This window comes from Heloderma suspectum, chromosome 3 (assembly GCF_057233095.1).
Source record: "Heloderma suspectum isolate Gila_16-S chromosome 3, 16-S_ref, whole genome shotgun sequence".
Taxonomy (NCBI): Eukaryota; Metazoa; Chordata; class Lepidosauria; order Squamata; family Helodermatidae; genus Heloderma; species Heloderma suspectum.
In genome coordinates this window covers 283,928,963-283,950,593 of record NC_139460.1, presented here as the reverse complement: position 1 = coordinate 283,950,593, position 21,631 = coordinate 283,928,963, and the positions used below count along the sequence as shown (strand labels likewise).

Here is a 21,631-nt window from a genome sequence, read left to right as displayed (position 1 = left end):
CTCTGCCGTCCCCTTCTCCTTTTGCCTTCAGTCTTTCCCAGCATCAGGGTCTTTTCCAGGGAGTTTTCTCTTCGCATTAGGTGGCCAGAATATTGGAGCTTCAGCTTCATTATCTGTCCTTCCAATGAGCACTCAGGGTTGATTTCCTTTAGGATGGACTGATTTGACCTCCTTGCAGTCCAGGGCACTCGTAAGAGTCTTCTCCAGCACCACAGTTCGAAAGCATCAATTCTTCGGCGCTCAGCCTTCCTTATAGTCCAGCTCTCACAGCCATACATTACTACTGGGAAAACCATAGCTTTGATTAGACGGACCTTTGTCGGCAAGGTGATGTCTCTGCTTCTTACTATGCTGTCTAGGTTGGCCATAGCTTTCCTCCCAAGGAGCAAGCGTCTTTTAATTTCATGGCTACAGTCACCGGCTGCGGTGATCTTGGAGCCCAAGAAAGTAAAATCTGTCACTGCTTCCATTTCTTCCCCTTCTATATGCCAGGAAGTGATGGGGCCAGATGCCATGATCTTCGCTTTTTTAATGTTGAGTTTCAAACCAGCTTTTGCACTCTCCTCTTTCACCCTCAACAAGAGGCTCTTGAGATCCTCTTCGCTTTCTGCCATTAGGGTGGTATCGTCTGCATATTGGAGGTTATTGATAATTCTCCCAGCAATCTTAATTCCAACCTCTGATTCATCCAACCCGGCATTTCTCATGATGTACTCTGCATATAAGTTAAATAAGCAGGGTGACAATATGCAGCCTTGTCGTACTCCTTTCCCAATTTTGAACCAATCGGTTGTTCCATCTCTGGTTCTTACTGTTGCTTCTTGACCCTCGTACAGGTTTCTCAGGAGACAGGTAAGGTGGTCTGGTACTCCCATCACTTTAAGAATTTGCCACAGTTTGTTGTGATCCACACAATCAAAGGCTTTAGCGTAGTCAATCAAGCAGAAATAGACATTTTTCTGGAATTCTCTTGCTTTCTCCATGATGCAGCGAATGTTGGCGATTTGATCTCTAGTTCCTCTGCCACTTCTAAACCCAGCTTGTACTTCCGGTAGTTCTCGGTTCGCATACTGCTGAAGCCTAGCTTGTAGGATTTTGAGCATCACCTTGCTGGCATGTGAAATGAGCACAATTGTACGGTAGTTTGAACACTCTTTGGCATTGCCCTTCTTTGGAACTGGAATATAAACTGACCTTTTCCAGTCTTGTGGCCACTGTTGAGTGTTCCCAATTTGTTGGCATATTGAGTGCAGCACTTTAACAGCATCATCTTTTAGGATTTTAAATAGCTCAGCTGGAAGACTGTCATATCCGCTAGCTTTGTTGTTACTAATTCTTCCTAAGGCCCACTTGACTTCACTCTCTAGGATGTCCGGCTCAAGTTCAGTGACCGCACTGTCTTGGCTATCAGAGACATTAAGAACTTTCCTGTATAGTTCTTCTGTGTATTCTTGCCACCTCTTCTTAATCGCATCTGCTTCTGTTAGGTCCCTGCCTTCTTTGTCCTTTATCATGCCCGTCTTTGCACAAAACGTTCCCTTGAGATCTCCGATTTTTTTGAAGAGATCTCTAGTCTTTCCCATTCTGTTGTTTTCCTCGATTTCTTTGCATTGTTCATTTAAGAAGGCCTTCTTGTCTCTCCTTGCTATTCTCTGGAACTCTGCATTCAGTTGGGTATATCTTCCCCTTTCTCCCTTGCTTTTCGCTTCCCTTCTTTCGTGAGCTACTTGTAAAGCCTCCTCAGACAGCCACTTGGCTTTCTTGCATTTCTTTTTCTTTGGGACGGATTTCGTTGCTGCCTCCTGAACAATGTTACGGACCTCCGTCCATAGTTCCTCAGGCACTCTGTCTATCAGGTCTAATCCCTGAAATCTATTCCTCACCTCCACTGTATATTCATAAGGGATATGATTTAGGTCATACCTGAACGGTTTAGTGGTTTTCCCGACGTTCTTCAATTTAAGCCGAAATTTTGCAAGAAGCAGCTCATGATCTGAGCCACAGTCAGCTCCAGGTCTTGTTTTTACTGACTGTATGGAGCTTCTCCATCTTTGGCTGCAAAAGACATAATCAATCTGATTTCGATATTGACCATCTGGTGACGTCCATGTGTAGAGTCGCCTCTTGTGCTGTTGGAAAAGAGTGTTTGCTATGATTAGCATGTTCTCTTGGCAAAACTCTATTAGCTTTTGTCCTGCTTCATTTTGTACACCAAGGCCATGCCTGCCTGTTATCCCGGTGATTTGTTGACTTCCTACTTTAGCATTCCAATCCCCTATGATGAAGAGGACATCTTTTTTTGGTGTTAGTTCTAGAAGGTGTTGTAGGTCTTCATAGAACCAATCAACCTCAGCTTCTTCGGCCTCAGTGGTTGGGGCATAGACTTGAATTACTGTGATGTTGAATGGTTTGCCTTGGATTCGTACTGAGATCATTCTATCATTTTTAAGATTGTACCCCAGTACTGCTTTTCCCACCCTTTTGTTGACTATGAGTGCTACTCCATTTCTTCTAAGGGATTCTTGCCCACAATAGTAGATATGATGGTCACCTGAATTAAATTCGCCCATGCCTGTCCATTTTAGTTCGCTGATTCCCAAGATGTCGATGTTCAATCTTGCCATCTCATGTTTGACCACCTCCAGCTTACCTTGATTCATTGATCTGACATTCCAGGTTCCTAAACAATATTGTTCTTTACAGCATCGGATTTTCTTTTCACCACCAGACACATCCACAGCTGAGGGTCCTTTCGGCTTTGGCCCAGCTGCTTCACTCTTTCTGGCGCTACTTGGAAATACCCTCTGCTCTTCCCCAGTAGCATATTGGACACCTTCCGACCTGAGGGGCTCATCTTCCAGCGTCATCTCTTTTAGCCTTGTGATACGTTCCATGGGGTTTTCTTGGCAAGAATACTGGAGTGGGTTGCCATTTCCTTCTCCAGTGGACCACATTTTGTCAGAACTCTCTGCCATGACCTGTCCGTCTTGGGTGGCCCTGCACGGCATAGCTTATGGCTTCACTGAGTTACGCAAGCCCCTTCGCCACAACAAGGCAGTGATCCATGAAGGGGACCTGAACATTACTGGATTGCAACTGTTCTTGGAAGTGAATTATTATGACATCATGGTGCTGATCTTTCTAATAATGGTGCAGATCTTACTAACAGTAGCCATGGCTAAGTTCCATTGATACTAATGGAAGAAGTCATCTGTAAGGGAAGAAGTCATCTGTACTCTGACTTGGATTCCTGCATTGAGCAGGGAGTTGGACTCGATGGCCTTGTAGGCCCCTTCCAACCCTACTATTCTATGATTCTATAAGTTAGTTGTGCTATTAAATCCCAATGTTTTAAAGGGATTTAGGGCACAATCCTATGCATGTTTAGACATAAATAAGCCCTACAACTCCCAGCATTCCCCAATCAGCATGGCTGGCTGGGGAATGCTGGGAGTGGTAAGGACTTTTTTCTGTCTAAACATACATAGGATTGCACCCTTAGTTACAACCAGCTTTAGCTGGAGTGGGGCCATTATGCATAAGTACAATTGACTGATTTCAGCTGGATTTGCTTCCATTGGGTTCAGTCCTTGAAACCATCAGTCGCAAGAAGTTCATGAAAGGGGATTCTTCCACCACCTACCCCACATAGGGATGGGGCTCAGAGGGCTACTAGGGGAAAAGAGACTAAATGAAGTGGAGGCAGCTTGCGCAAGCAGAGTAAGGATATGTCCAAAGCAATGTATTTCTAATCAGTGTGTTAAAATAACCAATATTATCACTTTCTATCTCTTTTCTTTACTGTAGGGGAGCCCTGGTTCTTATGGTTCTCCAGGTTCTCCAGGAAACAAGGTAAAATATTTAAAAATTACAGTGACAATGATTATGGTTCTTGAGCAAACTTATCATTTGTCTTCGTAGGATAAACGAATTCAGTTGCTTTTAGTAAAATGTTGAGTTATCTGAGCATCTACATCAGCCTTCTCCATCCTAGAGCCCTTCAGATATGTTGGACTACCTGCTGGCTAGGAATAATGGGAGTTGTAGTCCTACCCTTCTGGAGGGTTTATGGGAAGCTCACCTACAAAATGGGTGTAGTCTGTTTCTAAAAGTACTAATACTGTCAATGAAGACTTAACCTGAAGCATGTGAATAGTCTCGGATTAAGCAAGTTTTTTAAACTACCCTTTTCCTGTTATATAATCTCTAACACAATCATCCCTTTAAATCCAACTGCTGTCAGCATAACTTATTTGCATGATAAGTGTACTTAACTGATGTGAAGAAATACTGTTGTTTTTCCAGGGTGAAACTGGAATTGCTGGATTTCCAGGAGAAGATGGCTTTGCAGGCATTAAGGTCGGCTCTCAAATGCAGAAGGCATTTTATGTTTGGGTTTATATCAAATTTAAACTGAATATATATCGTTCCATAGCAGTACAGAGGGGTCATTTTAACTAATTCCATTACATTGCAGTGCCATAGGACCAACCTAAATGTTCTCATAATCACGCATAGTGATTGAATTCTCTACTCTCCTGCAAGTGCAGGGCCCCGAATTGGATCAGGACTGTGATGCTTCAGGAGAGAAAGGTTTAAGCTTCCTCCCATGCAATTCCCCACTCCACCCCAGGGTGGGTGAGTGGCAGGGGAGGTTAAAAAAAGAAAAATGTCTCAATTGAAATCAGTGGAGGGTTTTTTGCTATTTTTAACCCCTGGGGGTGTGATTTCAGGATGAAAATGGGTGGGTGGGGAAGCTGAAGCTCTTCACTCCTGAAGTGCCACAGTCCCAATCCAAACTGGGGCCACACTCACTTGCAAGAGAGTAGGGAATACAATCACACATAGCTCCACTATGTCTGATTAGGAGAATGCTTAGTTTGGCCCATAGTTTATTGTTTTTCTTGGGCTCCTATAAGTGTGATGCCATCATACTGTTACATTGCAAGAAACCTGATAATTCTTACAGGGAGACCCAGGAGAGAGTGGGAAGCCAGGTGCACCAGGACCTCGAGGAACACCACACACTGGAATAAAAGGTTTAACAAACATAACATAATTTAACGTTTATTTGATAGAAATAATGATAACATCCAATAATTTTTAAAAACTACCACATTTTCAATAATCTCTTACAGGTTTTCAAGGAGACCTTGGAGACCGTGGGCCATCTGGAGATGTGGGGGCAGATGGGTTGACAGGCCCTTCTGGTGCTAAAGGAAGGCAAGGGGAGGATGGACGCAGTAAGAAACCTTTTACTTGTACTGGGAATACAAGCAGGAGATTTAGGAAGGATAAAAGGAAGTACTTCTTCACACAGCGCATAGTAAAACTATAGAATTCACTTCAACAAGATGTAGATATGGCCACCACTTTGGATGCCTTTAAAAGGGGATTGGACAAATTCATGGAGGAGAATGCTATCAATGGCTACTAGTCCTGATGACTCTGTGCTACTTCCAGTATCATAGTCAGTATGCCTGTGTACACCAGTTACTGGGGAATATAGTCAGGAGGGTGCTCCTGTCCTAGTGTCCTGTTTGTGGGTTTCCAGTTGACAGCTGGTTGGCCACTGTGTGAACAAAATGCTGGACTACATGGATCTTTGGTCTGATTCAGCATGGCTCTTCTTATGTTCTTATGTACTATTTAGGGAATAAAAGTCATATCATTAGTTTTCAGCTCTTGCCATAAAGGTTATGTTGACAGACCCTGGGATTAAAAAAAATGTATAGCAGCATTTGCATAGCAGTTTATATATTGAAGAGCCTCGTGTGGCGCAGAGTGGTAGGTGGCAGTATTGCAACCTAAACTCTCCCCACGACTTGAGTTCGATCCCAGCGGAAGCTGGGTCCCAGGTAGCCAGCTCAGGTCGACTCAGCCTTCCATCCTTCCGAGGTTGGTAAAATGAGTACCCAGCTTGCTGGGGGAAAGGTAGTCACGACTGGGGAAGGAAATGGCAAACCACCCCACTATAGTCTGCCATGAAAATGCCAGCAAAAGCGGTGTCCCTCTAGGAGTCAGCAATGACTTGGTGCTTGCACAGGAGGAGCCCTTCCTTTATATATTGAAACATTTTAGGAAGCGTGCATACAAAAAAAAAAGTTATTAATTGTTTTTAACATTTTGTTAGTTGGCGCATTTTAAATATTATATGGGCAGCAAACACGTTAAAACATTTGGCTGTTCAAGGTATTGGCTCATGCTGACACATTTGTCTTTTAGACTATTTTATTGCTTCAAACCCCTTCATGGATCACTGCCTTGTTGCAGCGAAGGGGCTTGCGTAACTCAGTGAAGCCATAAGCTATGCTGTGCAGGGCCACCCAAGATGGACAGGTCATGGCAGAGAGTTCTGACAAAATGTGGTCCACTGGAGAAGGAAATGGCAACCCACTCCAGTATTCTTGCCAAGAAAACCCCATGGAACGTATCACAAGGCTAAAAGAGATGACGCTGGAAGTTGAGCCCCTCAGGTCGGAAGGTGTCCAATATACTACTGGGGAAGAGCAGAGGGAATTTCCAAGTAGCGCCAGAAAGAGTGAAGCGGCTGGGCCAAAGCCGAAAGGACACTCAGCTGTGGATGTGTCTGGTGGTGAAAAGAAAATCTGATGCTGTAAAGAACAATATTGTTTAGGAACCTAGAATCTAAGATCAATGAATCAAGGTAAGCTGGAGGTGGTCAAACATGAGATGGCAAGATTGAACATCGGCATATTGGGAATCAGTGAACTAAAATGTACAAGCATGGGTGAATTTAATTCAGGTGACCATCATATCTACTATTGTGGGCAAGAATCCCTTAGAAGAAATGGAGTAGCAACCATAATCAACAAAAGGGTGGGAAAAGCAGTACTGGGGTACAATCTCAAAAACGATAGAATGATCTCAGTACGAATCCACAGCAAACCATTCAACATCACAGTAATTCAAGTCTATGCCCCAACCACTGAGGCCAAAGAAGCTGAGGTTGATTGGTTCTATGAAGACCTACAACACCTTCTAGAACTAACACCAAAAAAAGATGTCCTCTTCATGATAGGGGATTGGAATGCTAAAGCAGGAAGTCAGGAAATAACTGGGATAACAGGCAAGCATGGCCTTGGTGTACAAAATGAAGCAGGACAAAGGCTAATAGAGTTTTGCCATGAGAACACGCTGATCATAGCAAACACTCTTTTCCAACAGCACAAGAGGCGACTCTACACATGGACATCACCAGATGGTCAATATCGAAACCAGATTGATTATGTACTTTGCAGCCAAAGATGGAGAAGCTCTATATGGTCAGTAAAAACAAGACCTGGAGCTGACTGTGGTGCAGATCATGAGCTTCTTGTTGCAAAATTTCGGCTTAAATTGAAGAACGTAGGGAAAATACGGATGGTGGAGAATTTCTCCCCGAAACTTCGGGGGGCCGAGCGCCAACGTGTTCGGCCCCCCGAAGAAGTTTCGGGGAGAAATTCTCCGCACCCCCCTGCACCCCGCACCCCCCCTGGGACGGGACTTACCTTTCCCGAATGTCCCTCCCAGCGGTGGGTCCTGGTGGCGGTTCGTCGGGTCTTCGTCAGGGGCGGGGGCGGCAGCCGATCTTTCGACCGGCTGCCGCCGCCGCCATTCTGATAAAAGAAAAAAAAAAACGTCCCCGTGATAGGCTACGTGACGATTCATGTAGCCTATCACGGCTAGATTTGCAAAGTCAGCCGTGATAGGCTATGTAAATCGTCACGTAGCCTATCACAGGTGACTTTAAAAAAAAAAAAGCGCGTACAGCTAATGGCGGCCCCCATAGGGAGCCGCCATTCACGTTCCTTATTTGGTCGCTGTAGACTACGTAAAGATTACGTAGACTACAGCGACCAAATAAGGAACGCGAATGGCGGCTCCCTATGGGGCCCGCCATTTGCATACGCGCTTTTTTTTTTTTAAAGTCACCCGTGATAGGCTATGTGACGATTTACATAGCCTATCACGGCTGACTTTGCAAATCTAGCCGTGATAGGCTACGTTAATCGTCACGTAGCCTATCACGGGGGCGTTTTTTTTTTAACTTTTTATTTTGCGGCCGGGTGAGGCGAGGCGCCTCCTCCCCGGCCTGAATTTCGGCCGGGCGAGGCAGAAAGCCTCCCCCCCGGCCTGAATTTCGGCCGGGCGAGGCAGAAAGCCTCCCCCCCGGCCTGAACTTCGCGGGGAGAGCAGCGAAGCGCCTCCCCCCCACCACGAAAAGCTGCGAGACCAGGTAAGTGACTTTCGTGCACCCCTAAGGGAAAACCACTAAACCATTCAGGTATGACCTAAATCATATCCCTTATGAATATACAGTGGAGGTGAGGAATAGATTTCAGGGATTAGACCTGATAGACAGAGTGCCTGAGGAACTATGGACGGAGGTCCGTAACATTGTTCAGGAGGCAGCAACGAAATCCATCCCAAAGAAAAGGAAATGCAAGAAAGCAAAGTGGCTGTCTGATGAGGCTTTACAAGTAGCTGAGGAAAGAAGGGAAGGGAAAAGCAAGGGAGAAAGGGGAAGATTTTCCAGAGTTCCAGAGAATAGCAAGGAGAGACAAGAAGGCCTTCTTAAATGAACAATGCAAAGAAATCGAGGAAAACAACAGAATGGGAAAGACTAGAGATCTCTTCAAAAAAATCGGAGATCTCAAGGGAACGTTTTGTGCAAAGACGGGCATGATAAAGGACAAAGAAGGCAGGGACCTAACAGAAGCAGATGCGATTAAGAAGAGGTGGCAAGAATACACAGAAGAACTATACAGGAAAGTTCTTAATGTCTCTGATAGCCAAGACAGTGCGGTCACTGAACTTGAGCCGGACATCCTAGAGAGTGAAGTCAAGTGGGCCTTAGGAAGAATTAGTAACAACAAAGCTAGCGGATATGACAGTCTTCCAGCTGAGCTATTTAAAATCCTAAAAGATGATGCTGTTAAAGTGCTGCACTCAATATGCCAACAAATTGGGAACACTCAACAGTGGCCACAAGACTGGAAAAGGTCAGTTTATATTCCAGTTCCAAAGAAGGGCAATGCCAAAGAGTGTTCAAACTACCGTACAATTGTGCTCATTTCACATGCCAGCAAGGTTATGCTCAAAATCCTACAAGCTAGGCTTCAGCAGTATGCAAACCAAGAACTACCGGAAGTACAAGTGGGGTTTCGAAGAGGCAGAGGAACTAGAGATCAAATCACCAACTTTCGCTGGATCATGGAGAAAGTAAGAGAATTCCAGAAAAATGTCTATTTCTGCTTCATTGACTATGCTAAAGCCTTTGATTGTGTGGATCACAACAAACTGTGGCAAATTCTGAAAGAGATGGGAGTACCAGACCACCTTACCTGTCTCCTGAGAAACCTGTACGAGGGTCAAGAAGCAACAGTAAGAACCAGACATGGAACAACCGAGTGGTTCAAAATTGGGAAAGGAGTACGACAAGGCTGCATATTGTCGCCCTGCTTATTTAACTTATCTGCAGAGTACATCATTTGAAACGCCAGGTTGGATGAATCACAGGTCGGAATTAAGATTGCCGGGAGAATTATCAACAACCTCAGATACGTAGATGATACCACCCTAATGGCAGAAAACGAAGAGGATCTCAAGAGCCTCTTGTTGAGGGTGAAAGAGGAGAGTGCAAAAGCTGGTTTGAAACTCAACATTAAGAAAACTAAGATCATGGCATCTGGCCCCATCACTTCCTGGCATATGGAAGGGGAAGAAATGGAACCAGTGAAAGATTTTATTTTCTTGGGCTCCAAGATCACCGCAGATGGTGACTATAGCCATGAAATTAAAAGACGCTTGCTCCTTGGGAAGAAAGCTATGGCAAACCTAGACAGCATAGTAAGAAGCAGAGACATCACCTTGCTGACAAAGGTCCGTCTAATCAAAGCTATGGTTTTCCCAGTAGTAATGTATGGCTGTGAGAGCTGGGCTATAAGGAAGGCTGAGCACCGAAGAATTGATGCTTTCGAACGGTGGTGCTGGAGAAGACTCTTACGAGTGCCCTGGACTGCAAGGAGGTCAAATCAGTCCATCCTAAAGGAAATCAACCCTGAGTGCTCATTGGAAGGACAGATACTGAAGCGGAAGCTGAAATATTTTGGCCACCTAATGCAAAGAGAAAACTCTCTGGAAAAGACCCTGATGCTGGGAAAGACTGAAGGCAAAAGGAGAAGGGGATGGCAGAGGATGAGATGGCTAGATAGCATCACTGATGCAATGGACTTGGACTTGATATATGGATTTGAGCATGCTCTGGGAGAGAGCGGAGGACAGGAAGGCCTGGCGTGCTATGGTCCATGGGGTAGGGATGGCGGAGAATTTCTCCATGAATCTCTGGAAGGCCGAATGCCAACGCATTCGGCCCCCCGAAATTGGTGGTGAAATTCTCCGCCGGCCCCCCGCCCCCCCGGGATGGGACTTACCTCGTGCGAATGTCCATTTTGGCAGCGGGTCCCGGCGGCGTTTCGGCAGCGTTTCAGCGGGGGCAGCGGCGGCGGCCAGTCTTCTGACCGGCTGCCGCCACTGCCATTGCAAAATAAAGAAGGAAAGTAAAACACACACACACACACCCGTGATAGGCTACGTAACGATTTACGTAGCCTATCACGGCTAGATTTCCAAAGTCAGCCGTGAGAGGCTACGTAAATCGTCATGTAGCCTATCATGGGTGACTTTGAAAAAAAAAAAAAGCGCGTACGCAAATGGCAGCGCCCATGGGGCGCCGCCATTTGTGTTCCTTAGTTTGGCATGTCTAGTCTACGTAAAGATTTACGTAGACTACGGCGAAAATAAGGGCAACGCAAATAGCGTTCCCTTATTTTCGCCGTAGTCTATGTAAATCTTTACGTAGACTAGACATGCCAAACTAAGGAACGCAAATGGCGGCGCCCCATGGGCGCCGCCATTTGCTTATGTGCTTTTTTTTTCCCCCCAAAGTCACCCGTGATAGGCTACGTGACGATTTACATAGCCTATCATGGCTGACTTTGGAAATCTAGCCGTGATAGGCTACGTAAATCGTTACGTAGCCTATCACGGGTGTGTGTGTGTGTTTTACTTTACTTTTTTTTTCGCGGCTGGGTAGATGGGGCGCTCCTCCCCGGCCTGAATTTCGGCTGGGTGAGGTGGGGTGCCTCCCCCCCCTCGCCTGAACTTTGGGGGGAGAACCGAAGTGCCTCCCCCCCACCGCGAAGCAAGCTGCGGGAACAGGTAAGTCCCTTTCCTCCATCCCTACCATGGGGTCACGAAGAGTCAGACATGATTGAATGACTGAACAACAACATTGCTTCAAAAGATTACTCTTTAATTACTTACCACTTAGTTTCAACTAAGTTGTGTCCTTTATGGTCCCAGAAGGTTGTGCAATTAATTCAGGGAGTAACATGCCCAAGTAGTCCCTATTAACTCTAAGTTAGACCTATTGGATTAGATAGGCATGTTGATTATTAGCATGACCTTGACAATTTGGTGAATGAACTATCAGGGAAAAGGCTTCTCTGAGACCATGGGGAGCATGCCTTTGGGACAATGTTTAGACAGATGGGAAAAGTTAGTCATGGTTTAAGTGCCATTGATTTCAGTGGAAACAAAGTTCAGCTAATTATAGCACAATCCTATGTATGCATGTTTACTCAGAAATAAGCCCCCATTGAACTCAATAGGGCTTACCTCTGAATAGGCATGAATAGAATCGTGCTGTTAGCCTGGAACCAACCCAAATTTCCCAGGAGAAGAAGTAGTCCAAGAGACCATGCTGAGGTATTGCCTCTGGAACATGTAACCATGTTTTAATCAAAATTAGGGAAACTATTTTATGCCACTTAACAGGAACTAAGATTAGGAAATCTACTTTGCAGATAGAGAATGATGTGTGGAAACCTCTGTAAATTCTCAACTCAGTTTTTCTGGGCTACTTGGAGAAAATACTTTAAAAATAGTAGCCATAGTTAAGGGAATCGGGTGAACTGAAGGAATTTAGAGCTCAGTGGAGCTTCTTTTCTAAGCCATGCTATTAAAAGTAAGTAATAGTTTAAAATATTTGGTATCAGAAGAAAGTATCAGTTAACTGTATTCAATAACATATAGTTCAAAGAAACTTGAGTTTTAAGATGCCACCCTCTATGCACAGGTGCTATCACAAATGGATATGTTGTGGTCATTTCACTTCCTGTTGCAAGGCTCTGTAACTTACACATTTCCCTTTCTTCTCTAGGTCTCCCTGGTCCCAAAGGCGCATTAGGGGTACAAGGTCCTCAAGGCTTTCAAGGTGACCCTGGTTTCCCTGGTATGTCTGAAGTAGCTCCAGGAAGGTCAGGATCTCCAGGAAGGCCAGGTTTACCAGGGACACAAGGAAGCCAGGGCTTGCCTGGACCACCTGGTAAGATAAGCAAAATACTTTGAGCATTGCATAAGAACAGCAGTTGTTAATAATTTCCATAATATTGGCAAAGAGATTGCAAAAAGCAGATGACATTTTCACTAACATCTTCAACAGCATTGCATTTGAATGCAATTATATTTCATCAGATAGTTTTATTTTACAGATAGTAATCTAAAGTCAAAAAACTATCTAAAGCCTCCACCATTTGTCTTCAAAACCTGGCCAACACTTTTCCAAGGCAGAGAGATGCCAGGAAGGCAGAATTTCCAGCAAAGAAGCAGCTGGAGGGGGCACAAACATTTTTCCTCCTCTAGTAAGGGGTTCTAATAAGGGCTCTGGAATCTAGTAAGGGGTTCTAGTAAGAGGTCTGGAGCATGGGCTGGCGAGGAAGCAGTTGGAGAAAAGTTGAAGGGGGAATCTGGGAAGTGCGGGATGGATTAAGCATTTTTCTTTACTAGAAATCATACCTTCCTTGTATTGCTATGCTTTGGAGAACTAGGGGCTGTTCAGACATAATGCAGCTTTCAGCGGCAATCCGTGAGTTAATTAATCCATGGCTTGTTCTTGGCTTAACTTGGGGTTGTTTAACCTATGAGCAACCAAAAGTGCCTAGGTTTGGATGTCATAGCAAAAGCTGCTGTTACGTCCGAACACGGTCACTGAGTCTGGGATTTGAAAATGGATGGTGAAAACCTATTTTGACATTTTACCCAAAATCTTGTCACTCTTATGTGGAATGTTGAAGGGGGAAAATAGAACTGAGCCAGAATTTTCTCAGAAGACTTTTTTCCTGTGATTTTTCTTTTCCTCACCCCCCCCAAGCAAAACAATGTCACTTTGCAGAATTTTCTCTTTCTGCTCCATAATGACCTAGAATGATGCTTGGTTTGGGGCATTGTGGGGGATGCAAAGTAGTGGCCAGGCTGCCAACACAGTTGCTGCTGCTACCATTTGAAGCAGCCAAAGAAAGAAGCTGTACTACTGCTAATGATAAGCCCCAGCCCCAAGAAACTGTTGAATTTCTCCTCCCCATGGAGAAACTTGGTGAAATGGTTTCCCCAATTTCTCTGCCCACAAATAGTGCAGAGAATTTTGAGAGGCCATTTGAGCACAGCTCTAGAAAAAATGTCTAAAGGAATCCTTATTCCATCCTCTGAAAACCCTGTTTTCTCTAGTTCTGTATAATACATTCATTCTACATTTGCAGCAGCTCTTGTTTGAAAACAATAGTAAGAGATTATGTACTACATAATGCAGTATTGTTTGAAGATCATAATTAAGTGTTCCTCCGAAGTTGCAGGTGAAATGGATGATGAGAGATGGATGAACCCGAATCTCCTATTAGATTGGAAGGGGAAGGGAGCCTGACACAAGTAGGCTTCAGCTATTGTACCTATCTGATCCTTTAGCTATATGGTCCAGAATGTGGCTGAGCCATTTGAAATGTTAGAAAAGGATGGAGTTAATACAGTTAATGTAAATTATAAAATGTGTCTTTTGCAAAACATCAAGGTGTGGCTTGTAGTGGGAGAGGATCCTCTGGACAACCTGGAACTAAAGGCCAAAAGGGACCACCTGGAGAAAAAGGTAGAAGAGGAGAAAAAGGCAAGTATATGCACCCCTCACCAAGCAAATAACTCACCTCTGTCATATCATGTGATTTAACTGTGAATGTCCTTAAGATGCAGTTAACTATTCATTTGCTTTGTAACTTGCTTCATATAACTTGCACATAGCCTTGCTTTCTTTGTGCCTAAATAGGGAGCTCAGGCAACTGCTCATGTGGTCCTGGTCCATGTGGTGCACCTGGCATACGAGGCCCACCAGGTGTTCCTGGAAGAAAAGGAGAAGTGGGATTACCTGGAAGATATGGAAGAATTGGTGATCCAGGCTTACCTGGAGCAATGGGACAACCAGGTTCCCTAGTGAGTAACTGCAGGCAATATACTATATTCTGATATCTGAGGAGAAAATTAACATTATTTCTTAGATTGTTTCCTCCACCTTTCTTTTAGTTTATTTTATCAGGTGTTCTTTGACACTACTAATTTCCATGTCCTCTGGTAGATAGATCAATGTGTCATGGGAACAAATAATGAGGCAAGATTTAATATCTTCATGAAAGGTTGCGGTCAAGGCCGGATGGGAAGCTCAGGGTATGACCTGCATGGCCAGTGTTGCGAGCGTAAACAACACAGATTTCTTATTAGGCAGGAGGATGAGGAAGGTACACTTCTCTCCCATTCTGCTTGCCCAACAGATGTTCACTGCTGTCAGATCTTGGCTATTAATTCAAGTGATGAATTGCTTGAACTTAACTATTGTTTATTTTTAAATTTGTAAGGGAATACCAGGCTCATTTGGGCTGACTGGAGAAAAAGGAAATAAGGGTGACCCTGCTAGAATAAGGATCAAAGGTAAATGTGCAACTTACTATACCCACAAGTTTTTTCTTTACATTAGGGACTGTTTGCCAAATTATTCGTATTTCGAAATATTGTATTATATTGTGCCAGTGGGGTGGAAGCTTTGTCACAAACAGCACATGAATCAACCTGGGAGACAGAGGGGGTCAACTGTGCAAGAGACAGAAAGACAGCACAAGGAAGGGGGGGCAGCGAGAGAGAGAGAGAGAGAGAGTCTGGGGCTTTTCTACATGAGGCATTTATCATGTGCTCATCATTCCTTACTCACAGTTGTTTATGGATTATTTAGACAACATTGTAACCCTCTGATTGTGCGTCTGTGTCAAAAGAGCACTTTCAGTTTTTTTAGAGCAGGGAAAGTGCAGCATTTAATTGTAAAAGTGAAAGAAAACATGTTTTTACTTGTGTATTTGCGCTATTCTGCTATACCACAGTGCAACCTAAAGGCTATATAGCAGAAAAGCAGGAAAGGAAACACTCTTCATGTAATGCTTGGATCTCAATTCTGCAACGAAATCAAAAGTAGGTACATCTGATTAACAGCCAATTAATAGCCTCATGTATAAAAGCTCTGGTTCAGATGTAACCATCTTCGCTTAATAAACCAAGCTGAAAATGAACATGTTGCCTATGTGACCCCATGCCCTTTCCTTGCACACTGACTAACTTTGGTGCTTCTGTGATGGTTTGTTTAAACCACACATGCTTGTTATATTTGAACTAAGAAATTATGGTTTAATCTTGACATCAATTTGAAAAGAGCAGAGAGACAAAACAATGTGAAATGAAGGACTATGCTTACAGAACCAGCTCTGCCTGCAGCAGGCTGAAGCAACATACTTCAGGCAGCATATGAAGAGGAACAGATAAAGACAGGAATCACAGAATTTTCCTTACATGTGAATTCTCCTTTTACTTGTTTGCCAAACCATGGTAGTGCTCTCCATTCCACCGATATGGAGACACCTTCCTCTCCATGGCCAGAAACTAATGACTAAGCCTAACCTTCCCATTAACTGGTCCACTGCAGACCCTGGTAATAAATCCAGACCGGTCACCCTTCAGGTGGGAGCTCAAACACTTGGGCTAGCAGTATTCAGCTCTGAGATCAACACAGGGCCCATGGGCATTGTAGGGGATAACCAGTAATAAACAGCAAACATACAGTTAGGGCCAGAAATATTGGAACAAGGATAACTGTTTTGGCAGTTGGCCTCTGTACACAACCATATTGAAGTTGAAAGGAAGGACACCCAGATGGGAGCAAAGTCAGGACTTTCAGCTGTAATCCAAGGGGTTTGACAAAAGTGGGGCGCTAACCATTCAGGAAGGACAGCCAGTGGCATACACACACACCCATCATTGGTGGCTCATAAGTAATGGAATGAATGGCTGACAAGCAGCTGCATGGCCAGGTGTGGCCTGTTTCCTGGGTACCCCATGACCAATCAAGCAGATAAAAGGCCTGGAGGTGGTTCTGAGTGTTACATTTGCATTTGGTAGCTGTTCACTGGAACTCCCAACATGAGGTCCAAAGAGGTGTCCATGCAGGTGAATGAGGCCATCAGTAGGCTGAGGAAACAAAATAAACCCATCAGAGAGATAGCAAAAATAGTGGGAGTGGCCAACACAACAGTTTGGAACATCCTGAAAAAGAAGGAATTAACTGGCAAGCTCAGCAACAGCAAAAGGCCTGGAAGACCACGGAAGACAACTAAAGTGGATGACGGCTAAGGATGGATGAAAGTCCCTTACCTGGTCCCGCAGATGTGTTCGGTGGTGGGGGGAGGCGCTCCATTTCTCCCCCTGAAATTCAGGCCGGGGGGGGAGGCGCCCCACCCCTCCCGGCCGAAATTCAGGCCGGGGGGGGAGGCGCCCCATCCCTCACCGCCGAAATTCAGGCCGGGGGGGGAGCACCCCGTCTCCCCCACCGCGAAATAAAAAAGTAAATAAATAAATAAATAAACACGTGATAGGCTACGTAACAATTTACGTAGCCTATCACGGCTAGATTTTCAAAGTCAGCCGTGATAGGCTACGTAAATGTTTACGTAGATTTACTTTGGGAAAAAAAAAAACCGTGTATGCAAATGGCGGCGCCCATGGGCGCCGCCATTTGCGTTCCTTGTTTGGGCAGGGGTAGTCTACATAAAGATTTACGTAGACTACCCCTGCCCAAACAAGGAATGCAAATGGCGGCGCCCATGGGCACCGCCATTTGCGTACACACTTTTTTTTCCCCCAAAGTCAGCCGTGATAGGCTACGTAAAGATTTACATAGCCTATCACGGCTGACTTTGGGGGGAAAAAAAAAAGTGCGTACGCAAATGGCGGCACCCATGGGCACTGCCATTTGCATTCCTTGTTTGGGCAGGGGTAGTCTACGTAAATCTTTATGTAGACTACCCCTGCCCAAACAAGGAACGCAAATGGCGGCGCCCATGGGCGCCGCCATTTGCATACGCGGTTTTTTTTTTTTTCAAAGTCAGCCATGATAGGCTACGTAAAGATTTATGTAGCCTATCACGGCTGACTTTGAAAATCTAGCCGTGATAGGCTACATAAATCGTTACGTAGCCTATCACTTTTTTTTTTTACTTTACTTTGTAATGGCGGCGGCGGCAGCCAGTTGGAAATCCGGCCGCCACCCCCGCCACCGCCAAAACGCTGCTGGGACCCGCCGCCGAGAGGGACATTCGAAGGAGGTAAGTCACATCCTGGGGCGGGGGGCGGAGAATTTCACCACCAATTTCGGGGGGTCGAATGAGTTGGCATTGGAATTCTGCTCATGGTGAAGAGGAACCCTTTCACAACATCTAGCCAGGTCAAGAACGCTCTTGCGGAGGTAGGCAGGTCATTGTCAACATCTACAGTCAAGAGAGGGCTTTATGAATGTAAATACAGAGGCTTCACAACAAGGTGCAAACCACTGGTAATGCTCAAGAACCGAAAGGCCAGATAAGCAAACGCCTAAAAAAACCTGCCCAGTTCTGGAATAAGATTCTTTGGACTGATGTAACCAAGGTTAACTTGTACCAGAATGATGGGAAGAGAAAAGTATGGAGAAGGAAAGGAACAGCTCATGATCCAAAGCATACCACATCATCTGTCAAATATGGTGGAGGCAGTGTTATGGCATGGGCATGGAAGGCTGCCAGTGGAACCAGGGCACTGGTGTTTATTGATGACCTGACTGCTGATAAAAGCAGCAGGATGAATTCTGAAGTGTATAGGGCTATACTTTCTGCTCAGATTCAACCGAATGCTGCCAAACTGATAGGATGCCACTTCATATTGCAGATGGATAATGACCCAAAACATACAGCAAAAGCTACCCAAGAGTTTCTCCAGGCAAAGAAGTGGGATGTTCTTCAATGGCCAAGTCAGTCACCTGATCTCAACCCAATAGAGCATGCTTTTCACTTACTGAAGACAAGACTGAAGGCAGAAAGACCCACAAACAAGCAGCAGCTGAAGGCAGCTGCAGTAAAGGCCTGGCAAAGCATCTTGAGGGAGGAAACTCAGCATTTGGTTGTGTCCATGGGTTCCAGACTTCAGGCAGTCATTGGCTGCAAAGGATTTTTATCCAGGTATTAAAGGCGATCCTTAAGTTTGAAATGATGTTGGTTTGTTCCATTACTTATGAGCCACCAACAATAGGTGTGTGTGTGTATGCCACTGGCTGTCCTCCCTGAATGGTTAGTGCCCCACTTTTGTCAAACCCCTTGAATTACACCTGAAAGTCCTGACTTCGCTCCCATTTGGGTGTGTTTCCTTTTAACTTCAATGTGGTGGTGTACAGAGTCAGAGGCCAACTGCCAAAACAGTTATCCTTGTTCCAATATTTCTGGTCCTTACTGTATGTTTGATTTTCATCTCCCAGAATTTTAGTGAATAAGTGCCATAATTAGGGTATCTCTCCACATCCTCATTTTTTCTGATCTGTTGCTGAAAGTAATTCCAGGAGCTGGTGCAATTTGCTCCTCATCCCATGTCCTATCAGTGATTAGTATTCTAACTAGGCAGTATGTTTTATACAAGGAAAGTGTATAAAGTGGGCTTGGACAGAAAACACACAGATCTCTTCTTCAGATACTGATTGTAATATTTCCATCATTTAAAGGGATAAAAGGACAAAGAGGTCTCCAAGGAGAGCCTGGATTTCCAGGAAAAAATGGCATTGCTGGCAAGAATGGAGTTCCAGGGTTGCCTGGTGAAAAGGGGGTTCAAGTATGTCTGACTGTCTTGACAATTGTTTTGTCCTTTGCTGTAAATCAGTTCCTCATTCTTTCTAGAAATGAAGCAAACTAGTAGCTTTATATTCTTCTGTTCACCCATAATCTATTTGACTAATACTGCTTTTTTAGGAATTGGTTCAATGTATTGCTCTAATCCTATTCTTCCAGATTGTTGTCGTGATTTAATAAGGTACTGTACACATGTATCTGGCAACAATATCACATGAATCATTGTTCATGAGGCTGCTGGATCTTCAGCAAGTTTCCCCACCAAACCATAAGCTAGTGTCTCATCTTGAGTGAATTCATGCATACTTGGTGGTTCATCAGGAGAAGCTGCTGGAGGAAGAAAAATTAACCTAGATGTTGGATGTGTTCTAGTTTGGAAGGCATTGTAAAAGAGTTAAAAAGTTTCAGCTTTCATTTGATTTCTAGCACACCAACCAATTTGTTTGCTCAGTTTGAATTGACTCAATTCAGAGGGATGGTTTTAGCCTTTAAAGCCTGGAATCAGGGGTGCAAAATAGGGATTTAAGACAATGTTATGTTTGCAAATCATCTGAAAATGTCATGTTGCAATCCCGAATGTGAGCAGCAGAATGTTTTTCAAGAAATGTTCACAGATATTGCAATCAATTTTTTCTAAAATGCACATTTTTACACTTTAGTCAAAAGGGGGAAAGTGCACACTTTTGAAAAAATACCCACAGAAATGTACATTTTCCCATTCAAAATGTACACTTTCCCCATGTGAATGAGTTGAAACATAGATAGAAAATGAAAATAGGAGTGAGGCAAAACGAACTTAAAACTGCATTTTGGAGAATTTTGGCAAGCTTGAAAATTGCTGGTTCTTCCAACCCTAAAAAGGATCGGAATTGCCCAGAATGTCAGGACCCTGTCCTGCAGTCGGCCTTGAACTGGTGACCTAAGGATTGTCAGGCAGGAATCGAGCCACTCAGATGTGTCAAAAGTAAAGAACTGTGGAGAAACTAGCCAGATAAACAAGGAAGCCTTTTTAAGAACAATAGCCCTATACAGGCAACCTCCAGCCACTATAGAAACTTTCTGATCAGGCTTGCACAGTAGTTAGAACACCAAATAGACTTTGCTGGCATGGTCCATTGAGAGGCTGCCTGGACTTTGCCTTATCTCCACCTTCTTTCTCTCCCTTGATGTAGGAGCTGGGTCTGACATAGGAACCATTTTGAGGTTGTCATTATTCAAATTACATTGATTCATTAGACTATCACAAATGCAACAAAGCTCTAAATCAGGGGTGGAGAACCTTTGTCTCCCTGAGGGCTGCATTTCCATGGGGTAATCTTGTATGGGCCATATGCCAGCACTGGAAAGGACCAAATCTATCAGTCGGTGGGTCCAGAGCCATCCCACACTCTTCCCCTCTCTTTTTCACATCATCCATCCATCCATCCATCCATGCATCCACACACACTGAGGGCCAAAACAGACATGATTTTAAAGACGCAGATTACTCTAAAGTAAGTGCAGGGGCCCCAATCTGGATCAGGACCTTAGCATGGGGATATATAATCTATAAGGTATTTTATTATACTGTATTACGTATAATATTGCAATACATACAGTACATCTTAATTCTGTTCTCCAAATGCTCCCATCATTAAAGGCAAGGCAGGTGGTGGTCAAAGAGAGTATGTTTCTGGTTGTAGTGCCCCATTTATAGGCTTCCCTCCCCTCTGAATCTTGCTTGGCACCTACCCTGCCATCCTTGGGCTGGATCCAGATTTAGTCATATTTAATGTAGACCCACTGAAATCAGTGGGACTTAAGTTAGTAATGACTAGCACAAGTCCCATTGATTTCAATGGGTCTACTCTAAGTGTGACTATATCTGGATCCAACCTTGTTTTTATGTTGTTTAGCTTTTACTGTAAATTGTCCTGAGATCATTTTTTATTTTTTAAAATTTCTTTATATGTTTATATACGTGAACTTTTGAATAGTTCTAAAATAATTATAAGCTTATCTCTGTTTTGTCAGTCACATGCATGCATATATATATATATATACACACACACACACACACACACACACGCCATTGACTGGATCTAGATAGGATCTTGAACCTATCTGAATGCAGTACTGCTTAATTATTGTTCATCTCATATATATGATTGTACATTTCTATTAATTATTGACAGGGTGATGACGGAAGAGCTACACCAGGGGATAAGGGATTTCCTGGCCCACCTGGACTTTCTGGCTCAAGAGGGCCCATGGGACCACCAGGTTTTGGAATTCAGGGCCCACAAGGTGTCCAGGGTCTACCTGGAGATCCAGGAAGCCCCGGTATAAGAGGATCAACTGGTCCAAAGGGTCACAAAGGTAATGTCAGTAACACTGAAAACAGAAAACTCAAAGAAACATAGGTTCAGTTGCATAGTTCATTGAGCCAGTGTATTCACTGCAGTGCCCTAATGAGAATAAAATATTGATGCATGATATGCATTTGTACTTAGAAGAGTCACTGTGTTCAGTGGGACATAGTCCCAAGTATGTATGCCTAGGTTTGCAGTCTTAATTTTTTCTCT

At 44.2% G+C, this 21,631-nt stretch overlaps 1 protein-coding gene across 1 annotated transcript in view; it reads left to right on the top strand.

The window, feature by feature from the left end:
- Nucleotides 1-21,631, top strand: part of COL4A4 (collagen type IV alpha 4 chain) — a 113,459-nt gene that overhangs the window by 40,740 nt on the left and 51,088 nt on the right. Inside the window, exons 16-25 of the mRNA XM_084847142.1 lie at nucleotides 3,808-3,852; nucleotides 4,306-4,359; nucleotides 4,970-5,039; nucleotides 5,139-5,243; nucleotides 12,227-12,391; nucleotides 13,907-13,999; nucleotides 14,156-14,319; nucleotides 14,739-14,811; nucleotides 18,944-19,050; nucleotides 21,242-21,425. Of these exons, the coding sequence (XP_084703268.1) occupies nucleotides 3,808-3,852; nucleotides 4,306-4,359; nucleotides 4,970-5,039; nucleotides 5,139-5,243; nucleotides 12,227-12,391; nucleotides 13,907-13,999; nucleotides 14,156-14,319; nucleotides 14,739-14,811; nucleotides 18,944-19,050; nucleotides 21,242-21,425 (1,060 nt within the window). The remainder of the gene's footprint in view (nucleotides 1-3,807; nucleotides 3,853-4,305; nucleotides 4,360-4,969; nucleotides 5,040-5,138; nucleotides 5,244-12,226; nucleotides 12,392-13,906; nucleotides 14,000-14,155; nucleotides 14,320-14,738; nucleotides 14,812-18,943; nucleotides 19,051-21,241; nucleotides 21,426-21,631) is intronic.